Source organism: Arvicola amphibius, chromosome 5 (assembly GCF_903992535.2).
Source record: "Arvicola amphibius chromosome 5, mArvAmp1.2, whole genome shotgun sequence".
Lineage (NCBI taxonomy): Eukaryota > Metazoa > Chordata > Mammalia > Rodentia > Cricetidae > Arvicola > Arvicola amphibius.
Window position 1 is genome coordinate 64,129,995 of NC_052051.1, and position 15,597 is coordinate 64,145,591.

Here is a 15,597-nt window from a genome sequence, read left to right on the forward strand (position 1 = left end):
CACACACAGAGAGAAATGCGGAACCTGGTGTCTGTTAGGGGTTTCAGAAAGTTGATAGGTATTAGAAGACTCAAGAAATATTCCATTCATGTGCTACCTTTGATTTTCTTATTTTTCTTGTTGTGTGTCTGAGCCTGGTCCTTCTGTCATAGTCAGAGTGATAGGTCATTTGAACACAGGAACAAACTGAGCCTTTACATTTTACTCTAATAACTTCCATTGTAACCTTTATAGTGTTTTCTTGCTTTATTCTACATTTTTTACTATTTCTTTTCTTTGTCCATGTCTGTCCCTTCTCCCTCATGTCTCCTTTTTTTTTTTTTTTTTAGCATTAATCGAATAGCTGATCTGTGTTTTTATAAGTAGGAATGAACTGCTCCTCCATGAGAGTTTTTTTGTTGTTGTTGATGATGAATCTAAATGAGAACACTCTTTGTAGATAGACACATATTTAGGAGAAAATATTTTTTCTCTCATTTTAACATTTATTATTAAATTAAATACTAGTCTGGATAAATCTGAAATCTCTCCATTGAATTTACAGATTTGTTTTTCCTGAACCTAGTATATTATATTTATAAATCCACCTTTGTTTAACACTGATACAAGATTCTTTTAGACCATTTAAACAACACAAGAATATAAAATTTAGGAAGTAAAAGCCACTTGGGCACTTCCTTTTAGCTCTCACAATTTCCGGTGTTATTTGGTGTATCTTCTTGATGAATGTTTAAGTTAAAAATGTTCGCAAATAGTTATATTACTGTTTTTATACTTTCCCTTGTTTTTCAGTAAACTACAAATCTCTCTAGACTTATATATGTAGATCTATTCTGGTAAGTTTTAAAGTATCACATTATTTCACTGTATATACAGAAATTCATTCATTATTTACACTTTTAAACTGTATTCTGTGTATGAACATATTTGTTACATATTTGATATTTACTCTTGTAACAATGCCTACATTAAAACATCTATTAATTATCAGTTGATAACACATAGACAATGTACAAAATGAGATTTTATATTTAAGTCTTAAAATTATTGTGGATATTTTGCTGATTTATCTCTTCTGCCTTTACAAATTTTTCCCTCTCTGCTTCTTTATTCTTTTGTATAATAGGGCTACTGATTTTTTTGAGTTGATCTTGTATCCTGCCACATCACTGAAGGTATCTATCAGCTGTAGGAGTTCTTTGGTAGAGTTTTTGAGGTCACTTATGTACATGATCCTATCATCTGTAAATAATGAAAGTTAGACTTCTTCCTTTCCAATTTTAATCTCCTTGATCTTCTTATTTTGTCTTATTGCTATTGCTAGAACTTCAAGCACTATATTGAAGAGATATGGAGAATGTGGACAACCTTGTCTCATTCCTCATTTTATTGAAATGGCTTTGAGTTTCTCTCCATTTAATTTGATGTTAGCTGTCAGCTTGCTGTATATTGCTTTTAATATATTTAGTTATGATCTTTGTATCCCAATCTCTCCAAGAACGTTATCATAAAGGGGTGTTGAATTTTGTCAAATGCTTTTCAGCATCTAATGAAATGATCATAAATTTTTTTCTTTCAGTTTATTTATATGATGGATACATTGATAGATTTTTTTATGTTGAACCAGCTCTCATCTCTGGAATGAAGCCTACTTGATCATAATGGATAATCTTTTTTGATGTGGTTTTGGATTCAGTTTGCCAGTATTTTATTGATAATTTTTGCATCAATATTCATGAGTGAGATTGTTCTGTAATTCTTTCTCTTGGTTGAATCTTTGTATGGTTTTGATATCAGGATAAATCTAGCTTCATAAAAAGAGTTTGTTAATGACTCTATTGTTTCTATTATGTAAAACACATTAAGGAGTACAGATATTAGCTCTTCTTGGAAGTCTGGTAGAATTCTGCATTAAAACCACCTGGTTCTGGGCTTTATTTGGCTGGGAGGTTTTTATGACAGCTTCTATTTTCTCATGACTTATAGGTCTATTTAAATTGTTCACCTGGTCTTGATTTAATTTTGGTTTATGGTACTTATCTAAAAAATGTCCATTTCTTTTCTATTTTCCAATTTTGTAGCATACAGGCTTTTGTAGTCAGACCTAATGATTCCCAGAATTTCCTCAATGTTTGTCATTATGTCCTCCTTTTCATTTCTGATCTTGTTAATTTGTATGTCTTCTCTCTGCCTTTTGATTAGTTTGGATAGGAGTTTGTGAATCTTGATGATTTTTTTCAAAGAATCATCTCTTTGTTACATTGATTCTTTGGATTGTTTTCTGTGTTTCTATTTTGTTGATTTTAGCCCTCAGTTTGATTCTTTCCAGTATGTATTTTTCCTGGGTGAGTCTGCTTCTTTTCTTTTTTTAGAACTTTCAGGTATGTTGTTAAGTCTCTAATTTGAGCTTTCTCCATTTTCTTTATCTTGGTACTTAGTGCTAAGAACTTTCCTCTTAGGACTGCTTTCATCGTGTCCTATAGGGTTGGGTGTGTTGTGTCTTTATTTTCATTAAATTCAAGGAAGACTTTAATTTCTTTCTTTATTTCTTCCTTGACCCCAGAGGTGGTTTATTAGTTGACTGTTCAGTTTCCATGAGTTTATAGGCTTTCTGGGGGTGAAATTGTTGTTAAATTCTAAATTTATTCCATGGTGATCTGATAAGACACAGGTGCTTACTCCATTTTTTTGTATCTGTGGATGTTTGCTTTGTTACTGAGTATGTAATCAATTTTTGAGAAGGTTCCATGAGATGCTGAGAAGAAAGTATATTCTTTCCTATTTGGGTGGAATGTTCTATAGATTCTGTTATGTCAATTTAGTTCATTACATCTGTTAGTATTATTTATTTGTTAAGTTTCTGTCTGGTTGACTCGTCCATTGGTGAGAGAGGAGTGTTGAAATCTTCTACTATTAGTGTATGGGGTTTGATGTGTGCTTTCATTTCTAGTAATTTTTACATATGTGGGTGCTTTTATATTAGGGGAATAGATATTCAGGATTGAGACATCATCCTGATGAATTGTTCCTGTTATGAGTATAAGGTGTCCTTCTCCATCTCTTCCACTTGATTTTAGTGTGAAATCAATTTTGTTAGATATTAGTATAGCCACACTTGCTTGTTTCTTTGGTCTGTTTGATTGGAAAACCTTTTCCCAGCCCTTTACTCTGAGTTAGTGTCTGTCTTTGAGGTTAAGGTATGTTTCTTGTAAACAGCAGAATGTTGGATCCTGTTTTCATATCCATTCTCTTAACCTGTGCCTTTTTATAGGTGAATTGAATCCATTAATATTAAGCAATATTAATGTCCAGTGGCTGTTAACTCCGGTTATTTTTTCTGGTGGTAGTGTTTGCTTGTTTCTCTTCTTTGAGTTGTGCTGGTGGAGGGTTGTTAGATGTCTGTGTTATTATTGGTATTGTTGGCTTCCTTGAGTTGTGGTTTTCCTTTTAGTACTTTTTGTAAGCCTGGGTTTTTGGCTATATATTGTTTAAATCTATTTTTGTTCCAGAATATCTTGTTTTCTCCATCGATGGTGAAAGAAAGCTTTGGTGGGTATAGTAGTCTGGGCCTGCATCCATGGTCTCTTAGTGTCTGCAGCACATCTATCTAAGACCTTCTGGATTTCATGATTTCCATTGACAAATCAGGTGTAATTCTGATATTTTGCCTTTATATGTTACTTGACCTTTTTTCTTCACAGCTGTTAGTATTCTTTCTTTATTCTGTATGTTTTGTGTTTTGATTAATATATGGCATGGGTGTGCTTTTTTTGATCCAGTCTATTTGGTGCTCTGTATGCTTCTTGTACCTTCATAGGAATATTATTCTTTAGGTTGGGAAAATTTTCTTCTATAACTTTATTGAATATATTTTCGGGGCCTTTGAGCTGTAATTCTCCATCTTCTACCCCTATTATTCTTAGGTTTGGTTTTTCACGGTGTCCCAGATTTCCTGGGTGTTTTGTCTTAAGAATTTTTTGGATTTGCTGTTTTCTTTGATCAATGAGTTTATTTCCTCTATAGTATTCTCAGCACCTGAGATTCTTTCTTTTATCTCTTATATTCTGTTGATTATACTTGTTTCTGTAGTTCCTGTTCATTTACCCAGATTTTCCAAATCCAGTCATCCCTTGGTTTGTGTTTTCGTTATTACGTCTTATTTTTGTCTTCAAGTCTTGAACTATTTCTCTTACCTGTTTGATTTCTTTTTCTTGGTTTTCTTGGGTATCTTTGATGGATTTATTAATTTTTTCTAACTTTTTGTTTGTTTTCTCTTCCATTTTCATAAGGGAGTTTTTCACATCCTATTTAAGGGTCTCTATCATTTTCATAATGTTATGTTTAAAGTCGATTTCTTCTACTTCTTCTGGTGGTCAAGTTTTCCTGTTTTGTATTTGCTGGATTCTGCTGTTATCACGTCGCTTGTCAGTTTGTTGGAGGAATTCTTGCATTGGTGCCTGCCCATCTCTTCCTTCAAATGTGGCCAGGAGAGTGTTGGTGTCTTAGTCCAGTCTTTGCTGTAGCTGACTGTGTACTTGGGGGATTTCTTGGTCTGCCCTCTCTTAAGTCCCCTCAGCACTGGAGCTGGTTCTCAGATCCCCTCTGCCCTGAAGCAGGCTATGCTGGTTGATCTAAGGACCCCACAAATGAAAATGGTCACCTCCAATTCCACAAACTACTGTGGCCATTCAGAAGGGCATCTCCCAGCTACTGGCTTTCTCTATTTCCAATTCCATTTTGTCCTCAAGCACTCATTTCCATTTGTGGTGTAACTCCAGCTAAATGTATACCACTGCTTCTTTGGGTTTGTGTGAGTGTTGGCTTGCATGTGCACAAAAGCATATTCACATAAACATAAATAGTTGAATGTATTTTAAATTTAACAGGCAATACATGGTCATTGGTACAATAGTGGCATGGATAGTATGGGAATTAAGGACATTCTATCTCTATCTGAGGTCTCCTCCATGGTAATAGACACATTCTAAAGTTTAAATGACAAGGCATTATCACTCTTTCTCAACTACAACTTAAACTCTCATATTGTTAATTCTCAGACTGTGTTCTCTTGGACACTGTGTTGCCCATTCTATGTTCACTTTTGCATTGGAACAGTATTGAGTAGACACATAACAGTTTATGTAATATTGCCACTATAACAAACAATATTGGGAATTGATGGATGGTTGTAATTAGACCAGATTTTTAATAATTGCTAAAATACATGTAACAAATTGTCTTTATCCTATTTAAATTATGCTACATATACAATTTTATTACATATGATAAATTAGTCTCCCATCATCTTTTTATCCCTTCAAGATATACATAAATTTGCATGATGGCATTCCTGTGCTATCCTGGCTGTCACTACCCAACTTTAGTTAATTTGTGACAGTCATTTAGGTATCAAATTCACATGCTAGTTCAATATGTAACATTATGCATACAGAAAACTATATTCTCTCTGAAGATACAGTTTTAGTTGCCTTCATCATTTTGTTTTTCAATTATATTATTTGTTGCATTTTCCTAACTTTAATCTAAGTTTAATGAAGCATAAGAGTCACTTGAGGGCTAAATTCAGAAAAAGTAAGTGGTTATGAGATTCCCCCAGGAAAATCTAAAGAAAAACTTTCCATGTTGGGGTGCTATTTAAAACACAGAACTGCAAAGTTTTTTCCACAAAGAGGCTTTACAAATACATTGTCCTCCATTGAGAAAGAATTCTCATTAAAGTTGTTCAGTGTAGAAAATGAGCTCACCATCATCTTGGGGTAAAGGCACAAGCTTACATAACTGTTATCAGACAAGAAGAAACTGATTTCATAGGCAATTCCAATCAGTAAGTACATGAGAAACTTTTTAATTTAGGGATATCACTTTCAATCTAATTTGGTAATTTCAGAGTATTTTTTCCCTTGGCATATATTTTTTTAATTTCTAAATATGAATCTTAGAGTTCCGAATGTGTTACTCATGTGAACACCAACCAAAAATATTTTAGATTTTCTTTTTAGTGAGTAGTTTTGAGACTTATTTGCTGCAGTTTTACACACATTTTCATTCTCTCTCTCTCTCTCTCTCTCTCTCTCTCTCACACACACACACACATACACATATACAGACACACAAAAAAGAGGAAGTGCGAGAGAAAGAGAGACCTACAGTCTTACAAACTTTCATGAGTTTAATCCCAGAGTACCGTGACTTTCAAATGGAGTTCAAGGTCCCTTGATCTTGATATTTTCTAAATAATTTCAATTTTTCCTCTTTTAGAACATAATCAAAGTATTAAGTTTAAATATACTCAGCTATTGACATCAACAATGTAACATGCACTCTGATGACGAAGTACTTTAGATGTTTTTAATAATAATGTAAATATTTGTTGATCTTTTGTTAATTGTGCATGTGTGTGTGTGTGTGTGTGTCTGTGTGTGTGTGCGCCTGTGTTCATCTCCATGATGATGAGTCTTCTGTCATTTTTATGACTTAGCTTTCTCAAAGTTTCTGTAAGAAGCCAGACAATCCTTACTATATATTATAGGTTTGGCACTTTCTGCTAATGTGAATGAGCAAGCCAAACTGGAGATCTACCATGATGAAAAAAAAGGTGTTTACTTAAATAAATGGGGAATGAAATTTTAAAAAGAACAATTTAGTTTCTAGAGAAATTTTATTTACTACCCACTAAGACTAATATAGATAATACAATTTTTGTGTGTTTAAAGTTTATCTGATCTTTAAAATAAACATAGAACTTATTTTTAATAAAAAATAGTCATGAAGGAAAAGGTAGCTTTTATTTTCCTCCAATAATTAAATATTGCATTACTCTATAACTCTACAAATGGAATATTTTTTCTAATTACTACATATTCAACAATGTACAAACCTATTTTATATAATAAATATCTATTCTCCAAGCCAATATTTTTAAGTGCTAAATCATCTTCTGATTACTTAATACTTTCAGAAAAAAATTATATAAAATAATGTAAAAATCCCATTCTGACCTTTACCGTCTAATTTCCTTTAAATATAGACACATGGAAGAGAATGGCAGGATCAGAGTTAGAAAGGTTTGGTCTTCAGTGATTCCCTTTGACCTGTGGAGTCCCTTTGACTCACGTTCCCATCACTGAGTCTGAGAAGCATTTCAGCCTACAGCATCCATGGGGTTACCATCATTCCAGGAAGTTTCATATTACAAGCTGGAACAGGTTTCTCAAACTTTTGGTCTTAAAAATAAGACTTAACCTGAAGTTTAAAAATAACTTTCAAAGCTGAAGAGGTGACTCAGTTGTTTAGAATATATTCCACTCTTGAAGAATACCAGAATATGTATCTAGTGTCTGCTTCTAGTCTCTGTGCATATCTGCACATATGCAGCATACAACACTTAAACACACAGAGATTCACATACTTATAGCCTTTATTATGTCTATTCTGTAAAATGTCATAATTTATAGTCTTCTAATAACCCAGGGAACATTTTTACAGGACATTTAATAAAATTATCAGAAATCCATGATCTCAACATTTTCCTGCATTTATATCAACCAGCAAGAACTATGATTTTTATATTATTCATTCATGTTCCAGCAAATTGCAATAAATCATTTAACATATTTAAATGTACTTATAACTATCAAATTTTACTATGTTCATTCCAGTTTTCATTGTAATTTTTAGTTTAATTGATTACAGCTTTATTCATATAATTTTAAGATCTCTATGTCTCAAAAAGCAAACTGAGAATTCTCATAAGACCACAGGGGCCCCTTTCCAAAAAATGTCATACATATGTATAGTGGCTGTACAGATTATTTATGAGGTAATTATTTATTTTATAAATTTCAGATATTTTGTCAATTAGATACTAATTAAACTGAGTATTGTACTGCTGAAAAAACTAAGCAGGGCAGGTCTAGTGTGAATGAGTCACATAGAATATTAAGGGTTGGAATAGGAGAAACCATTACTACACAAAATAAAAATATATAAAAATTAAAAGTATGGAGAATTGTTGCAAACAATTTTGCAAAGAAAACTGATCAAGAAAATTTCATAGATAATTTATCTGGATTCACCAGAAAGCCTTGTTTGCAGCAAATCATAAAGAATAGTTTAGTTTTCTCACATCACTAGAATAAATCTTGAAAATGCACTGATGGCTTCGGTGAAGTTGCTCAGTATGCACACTAAGGACTTTTTTCAGGTTTCCACTGTGCTGCATGTAGGATCTGGGCTTTGTCTTCACAGCTGCTGCACTCTTAAGAATAGCAATAGTATTAAGTTCAAAAGTTATACTGGGAGCAAAGCAACACTTTGTTCATAAGAAGGCCTCTTTCCCTTTTTTTTTTTTTTAAAGAAAATTACTTTCTGGAAAGATACTGACTTAGCAATGCATATGCAATTTTTAATAAAAATAGAAATATCACAACATGTTTAAAAAACAGACCTAATGTTCCTGATGTGAGATAAGGTCGCAATCTTTAAAAAATTGGATTAAAGGTCATAACAGGAAGGAAAACAAGTAGTTATAAGAGTTTCATGAAGTCAAGAAGCCAAAGGCTTAGAAATATACATAGACAAATTAATAAAATCAGGAAATTAATCCTGTAGAGAAATATAGGAAAAGAGTAAGGGAAAGCTAGGTGTGATAAAAAAAAATAGCCTGAATAGAGTTTCTCTCAAGAAACAAGGTGTCTATGGCAATTGGATAGTAGGACTGACTGAACGAACATTGAGGATTGCTGAGGAATGACTGGCAAGAGGTTCTAGGTGACACCAGGGACTTTTGTCTTAAATGAGTTAATAGGACATAGAAGTTGGGGGGTGTTTGATTGGAACATTTGTTTGTGGAAATCAGAGTGTATTTCAAAGTACCAATCAGAGTAGCATAGTACTGTAGCAAAAAGCATTGATTATGTGTTTAAAATTTGTAAACATAAGTCCTGACCCTGAAAATTATCCTACTGTAACTCTGGAGATTTTTTTTATAACATATAAGTCTAGATCAAGAATATAGACCATACACAGAATTTTAAATCGTATAAGTGTTAATGGGATTGCTAAACATCTTCACACAAAAGAAAGAAGTACAAAATTAATGCTATGTATTGGTATATAATTTTAAAACTAATAACATATTTACCCTTAGAGCCACTGAATGTTGATATCTAAGCAGGATCATGATATAAGTGTAATAAATGTTTTTTAAAAAAGCATCTCAATTGAGTAGGGAATGTCCATGATAAGTGTATAAAAAAGCAAGCTATATACAGGGAAGACATGAATTGTAAAAAAAAAAAAAAACTACAAGAAAAAATTAAACAACTTATATCATTGGTATAGGCATATCTTTAGATAGGATTTCAAAGCTACAATATGGTGAAAGCACAAATAATGGAAGGAGTGTTATATCTCAAAAACAAAAAGAAACATAAATAAAATCAAGGACAAATAAAAGAATTATATGAACATTTATCTGTTATATTTAAGAAAATCAAAATGCTAAATCCACCCCTGAAAAAAAATAAGCAATCAAAATTAAAATTCACGGGGAAATGAAAATGAATGTCACTTCTAACATAGATGCCCAAATGCTATACAGAAAATATTTATATTGGGGATGTTGAGATGACTCAATGGAAAAGACCACCTGCTGCTCTTACAGAGGATCCATGTTCAATTCCCAGCACCCACAAAGTAGCTCATAGACTGTAATAATACCAGGGCCAGAGAACTGAATGTTCTCTTGTGACCTCAATGCAAATTGTACATACATGGTACACATATAAATATACAAACAAAACTATCAGATGAATTAAAAACAAGAAAAATATTTAGAATTCTATATTAAATCATAAACTACAAGAGAAACACTAATCAAAACTATGTTGAAATCACAGTGTTATCTATTGGTAAAAATACTACCAAATAAAAAGTAACCAATCTTCTTCAAGACTAGGCTAAAAGTTCTGTTTTATGCACTCGTTATGAGAATGTTCATGTAGCAGCTGTATTGAATTATAGATGTTCCTCTAAAAGTTAGCATAGAATTGACATATTTATCCACTATTTTAGCTTGGGTTTATCTTAAGTAAACAATTTCATCAAACCAAAGAGATACATGCTTTTACATATTTATGACTGTACTATTTACAAGAGGTGACATGTTGAAATAGCCAACATATAATCAAATATTAGTCAAAGGAAAAATTGTGCCATTTGCAGACAATGGATAAAAGTGAAATATCCGTCGTTAAAGGAAATGTCACAGAGAGAAAACATATACAAATTCTTATCATGCGTGGCAATGTTAAAAAAAAACTCAATATTGCTGTATAATAGTAATCAATAGTGGTTTGAAAGTGATAAAGTGGGAGGGTAGAAAGACTGAAACAGTATAACTAATACTTCTGCATGTATTCAAGATCACAATGCACCCATGAATGAAGACAACTAATGTATGTCTACCAAAATATTTTAATAATTTTATAAAAATAAATATAGATGAAATGTGTTTAATAACCTTTATTTTGCCAGTGAAGCAAGTACATGAAATAATAATTTGCAAAAGAGTGCAAGAGCACACAATATGGATATTTTCAGTCACTTGAAGTGATTAGAGATTGAAAACATCTAGAAAAGAGTTCATAGAATACATTCAGAAATACTGAGAAGCAAATCTACTAAAAAAAATGTCTGAATGTAGAATCAAAAGGAGGAAACCATTTGCACCCTCTACCATATTTATGCTTGTGTTTCTTTAAGGGTACTATGCTGGTAACTTCATTATTTTCCATTTTGTTATTCTTTTGCTATTCAACTCAGAGTTTTTTCTCTTGATTTTGAAATTCAGAAAATAAAAGAGCCCCACAAGTGGAAAATATCCCTTAATAGCTAAGCTACAATTTCTCCTCATTTCCAAACAACAAGTGATTTGAAACTGCCCACGCCAATGGATCAACTAAATTACTCCATGGTTTCTGAGTTTGTGCTTCTAGGACTATCTAGTTCTTGGGAAACTAAAATATTTCTCATGCTGGCATTCTCTGCACTCTACTTAGGAATCATTGTGGGAAATCTCTTCATTGTCATTTTGGTAATTGCTGACTCACATTTACATTCACCTATGTACTTCCTGTTGGCTAACCTGTCTTTGAATGATGTGTGGGTTTCCTCTACCACAGTTCCCAAGATGATCTCAGATCTTCTGAAAGAACACAGAGTAATTTCTTTCTGCAGTTGTATGACTCAGATGTGCTTTATCCACATTATGGGAGGAGTGGAGATGGTGCTGCTCATAGCCATGGCATTTGACAGGTACACAGCCATCTGTAAGCCTCTGCGCTACTTGAGTATCATGAGTCCTAAAATATGCATTTCATTTGTAATTGCTGGCTGGGTCACAGGTGTGGTCCATGCCCTGTCCCAGTTCTCTTTTGTTATAAACCTGCCTTTTTGTGGTCCTAACGAAGTAGACAGCTTTTACTGTGACTTCCCTCGGATCATACAACTCGCATGCACTGATGGAGGCAAGTTTGAATTCATCATTGCTGCCAACAGTGGCTTCATGAGCATGGGGACCTTCTTCCTGCTTCTCCTCTCCTATATGTTCATTTTGATCACTGTTTGGAAAAGGTCTTCAGGGGATTTATCAAAGGCACTTGTCACTCTATCAGCACACATCACTGTGGTTGTTCTTTTTTTTACTCCATGTATATTTCTCTATGTGTGGCCTTTCCCCACATCAGCAGTTGACAAATACCTGTTTATTGCTGACTTTGCCATCACACCTGCCTTGAATCCTGTCATCTATACATTGAGGAACAAAGATATATGGATATCAATCCAAAGATTATACAAAAGAGTTGGTTATGACAGATTTTGCTGAGTAAATCTCATGTAGGAGTTCTAAAAGCATATGGACAACTGTATATTGTAAAGTTCCACTAAGGCACATGTTCCATAACCTTGTAACCTACACATGTCACCTACCTGCAACATATATACATCCCCACAGACTATTAATGTGTTGCTTCTGTTCCTTTGAGAAATTAGAATACATCACTACATACTTCTTTTCTTAAAAAAAGCTCTGTGGATAAATAAATGTATTTTATAGATTTTTAAACAGTCTACAATGTTCAAAAATAAACATCAAATTTTGGGGGGTAAATAAATGAATAATTACAATGAGTGTTTCCATATTTAGGTCTCGTGTCTCTAGCTTTTCAGGTTGTACTGTCTTGAAAAGTACACAGAGTTAAAATTTGAAAGCAAAAATTTTATTCAGAAGAGGATTCAGAGTCATCAGTGGAGAAGCAATACATTAGTTGCCTCTACTGGTTCTTCCCTAATGGTGACTATATAGATGTCATTTTTTTTCAAATTGTGTCAGTTGTAAGATAAAGTATCCAGAATGATTCTTCTTTTTGTAAATGTGCAGTTTTTGATATGTTCAATCTGTTTCTTAGAAAATGTCTACGTGCAGTGTAAAAAACTTGGGAAAGTTATCAAGCAGAGTTGATGGTTAATACACTAAATTAGGTAACTATCAAGTAAATTGAGGGTCATAATCTAAAGTCTATGTAACTTATAAAATTATAAATTAAATCATTCCACTTTAATCATGTGGCACTACCTGTTACATAAGCAATAATAATTCTGTTCTCTGAAAATCTCCAATTCTCTATTTTGTATGAGTCCCTTAAAACCACTGACTGATGGTGGCCTTTCATTCATGTGCCTGGCCCAGCAAAGATATGGCCAGTGTAGTAGTCTAAGGAACAGAGTAGATACTGTACCCTATGAACTGAAATCATCTGACATCTACGGGGTTAAGAACTGACATTTGAGTTTTATATTAAAGTTCTAGATATAGCCCAAATACTGTCTTTATACACATATATACAAATAAAATGATCCACAGAGTAAAAGAATGAGCAATGGGGAAAAGGCATATTTGAGAAAAGGGCACTGAGATTGCTATTCATTTGAAAGTGTATAAAAGCTCTTAACACTGCACACAACATAGCGGACGTCTAGAAAAAAAAAGAGGCTTTCATCTTACTTGGTAAAGAAGGGTATCTGTATTGGGTTGTTTTTATTGTTGTTACTGTTGCTTTGCTTTTTGTTTATATTAAAAATAGACATTTTAGACAATATACCCTGAATGTAGTTTTCCTTTCTTCTACTCCTTCCAGTTCCACTCTGCTTCCCCTCCCATCTGTGTCACACTAGAAAATGAGCAGTCACCTAAGGGATAAGAATAAAATAATATAAGATAAAACAAAAATGTACAAATAGGAATAGGGCAAAATAAACAGAAGGAAAAGAACCCAAGACACAAGAAACACATATAGATGCAGAGACCTGGTGTTCACATTCAGGATTCCCATAAAAGCACAAACCTGGAAGCCACAGTACAAAGCTTATAAGACAAAAAATGAATGAATAAGTGAATAACAACATTGGTCTTTTAAAAAACATCTCTGACATGACAAAAGACCTCCAATGATGCAGGTGAGTTCATTTTCTGTTGGTCATTGACTGCTGTGTTTGCAGGCCACCATTAAGAGTAGTGTGTTTCTCCAGTGAGACTCCCGTGGATAAAGCTGGTTTCTCATTTGCAAGTGCTTATCAATTGTAGATAGCTTCAGAGTGAAGGATGCTAGCTGCATCTAATTGCAGGCCTTGTACAGGCTGCAAGTTTCTAAGGGGGTAAGGCAGTCTGAACCACACACAAAAGAAAAGTCCTAGACATTAGGTGATTTGTGCTTTGTGCCTGCAGCCTGTGTTTTCCAATATCTGGAATGGTCTTTTTTTTCATTTTCAGGCTTTAAACACACTATCTACCCTCTCTGTTATGTTTGAAATGTCACCATTTTGTACTAAAGTCCTCAGAAAGAAAGGAAAAAAATGTATACCCATGTTAAAGACTCTTTAAAACTATGGATTGCTAAGATAACATGGTGGTTAAGAAAATCTCAGAACCCAGAATCCACACTGAGTTACTCACAAATATCTTTAACTCCAGCTTCAGGGATTAAGACCTAGGATACCTACATACATATGTACAAACACACACATACACACCCTCTCTCACTGACATGCACACACATACACATAGACATTTACACAGATACACCAACACACAAACATTTTGAGAGAAAATCAAGCATGAACGTCAGTATGGCCATGGTTGACAATAAAGATGAACCAGATCATTATTGCCCTGGTATTACTAAGTATTTAGACACCGACATTGTCTTGGGTAGCTTGCTGCACAGAATCCAGGAATTCACATAGCTTTTGGTGGTAACAGGAGTCCCAGATATCAACTCAGATTCTGGTGGCTTTTGGGTCACAGACCCACACGTGGCCCAGACAGGGCCGTGTGAAGCAAACTGGGACCAGACGTTGAGATACCATCTTACACCTGTCAGATTGGCTAAAATAAAAAACACCAATGATAGCCCTTGCTGGAGAGGATGTGAAGTAAGGGGTATACTCATCCATTGCTGGTGGGAATGCAAACTTGTGCAACTGCTTTGGAATGCAGTGGGGAGGTTTCTCAGGAAATTTGGGATCAACCTACCCCAGGACCCAGCAATCCCACTCTTGGGAATTTACCCAAGAGATGCCCAATCATATTACAAAAGCATATGTTCAACTATGTTTATAGCAGCATTATTTGTAATAGCCAGAACCTGGAAACAACCTAGATGCCCTTCAGTGAAAGAATGGATGAAAAAAGTGTGGAATGTATACATATTAGAGTACTACTCGGCGGTAAAAATCAATGACATCTTGAACTTTGCATGCAAATGGAGGGAAAGAGAAAACACCATCCTGAGTGAGGTAACCCAGGCCCAAAAAGATGAACATGGGATGTACTCACTCATAATTGGTTTTTAGCCATAAATAAACGACATCGAGCCTATAATTCATAAAAAATCCTAGAGAAGATATATAAGAAGGTGAATCCAAAGAAAAACATATAGTTATCATCCTGGATATTGGAAGTAGACAAAATTGCTGGACAAAAAATGGGAACTTGTGGGTGTGGTGGGATGGGGGGATGGGGGGATGGGGAGAGAAAAGTGTGAAGTGGAGGATGGGAAGAGCTTGTGGGAATAGGATGGTTGGGATATAGGAAGGGTGGATATGGGAACAAGAAATTATATATCTTAATTAAGGGAGCCATTCTAGGGTTGGCAGAGACTTGACTCTAGAGGGGTTTCCAGGTGTCCAGGAAGATGCCCCCAGCTAGTTCCTTGGGCAGCTGAGGAGAGGGTGCCAGAAATGTCCAGATCCTATTGCCATACTCATGAATATCTTGCATATCACTATAGAACCTTCACCTGGCATTGGATGGAGAAATGACAGAGCCCCACATAGAAGCCCTGGATTGAGCTCCCAAGGTCCTGATGAGGAGCAAAAGGAGGGAGATCATGAGCAAGGAAGTCAGGACCGTGAGGAGTGCTTCTACCCATTGAGACGGTTGGACAGATCTAAAGGGAGACCACCAAGTCCAGTTGGAATGGGACTGATGGAACAGGGGACCAAACCGGACTCTCT

The 15,597-nt window shown here is 34.4% G+C and overlaps 1 protein-coding gene across 1 annotated transcript; it reads left to right on the forward strand.

Annotated features, from left to right (window-relative positions):
• The first annotated feature begins 10,972 nt into the window (after positions 1 to 10,972).
• Positions 10,973 to 11,908, forward strand: LOC119815241 (olfactory receptor 4F21-like). Its single transcript, XM_038331402.1, has one exon. It carries the CDS (start codon positions 10,973 to 10,975, stop codon positions 11,906 to 11,908), a length of 936 nt encoding a protein of 311 aa, XP_038187330.1.
• The last annotated feature ends 3,689 nt before the right edge of the window (positions 11,909 to 15,597 follow it).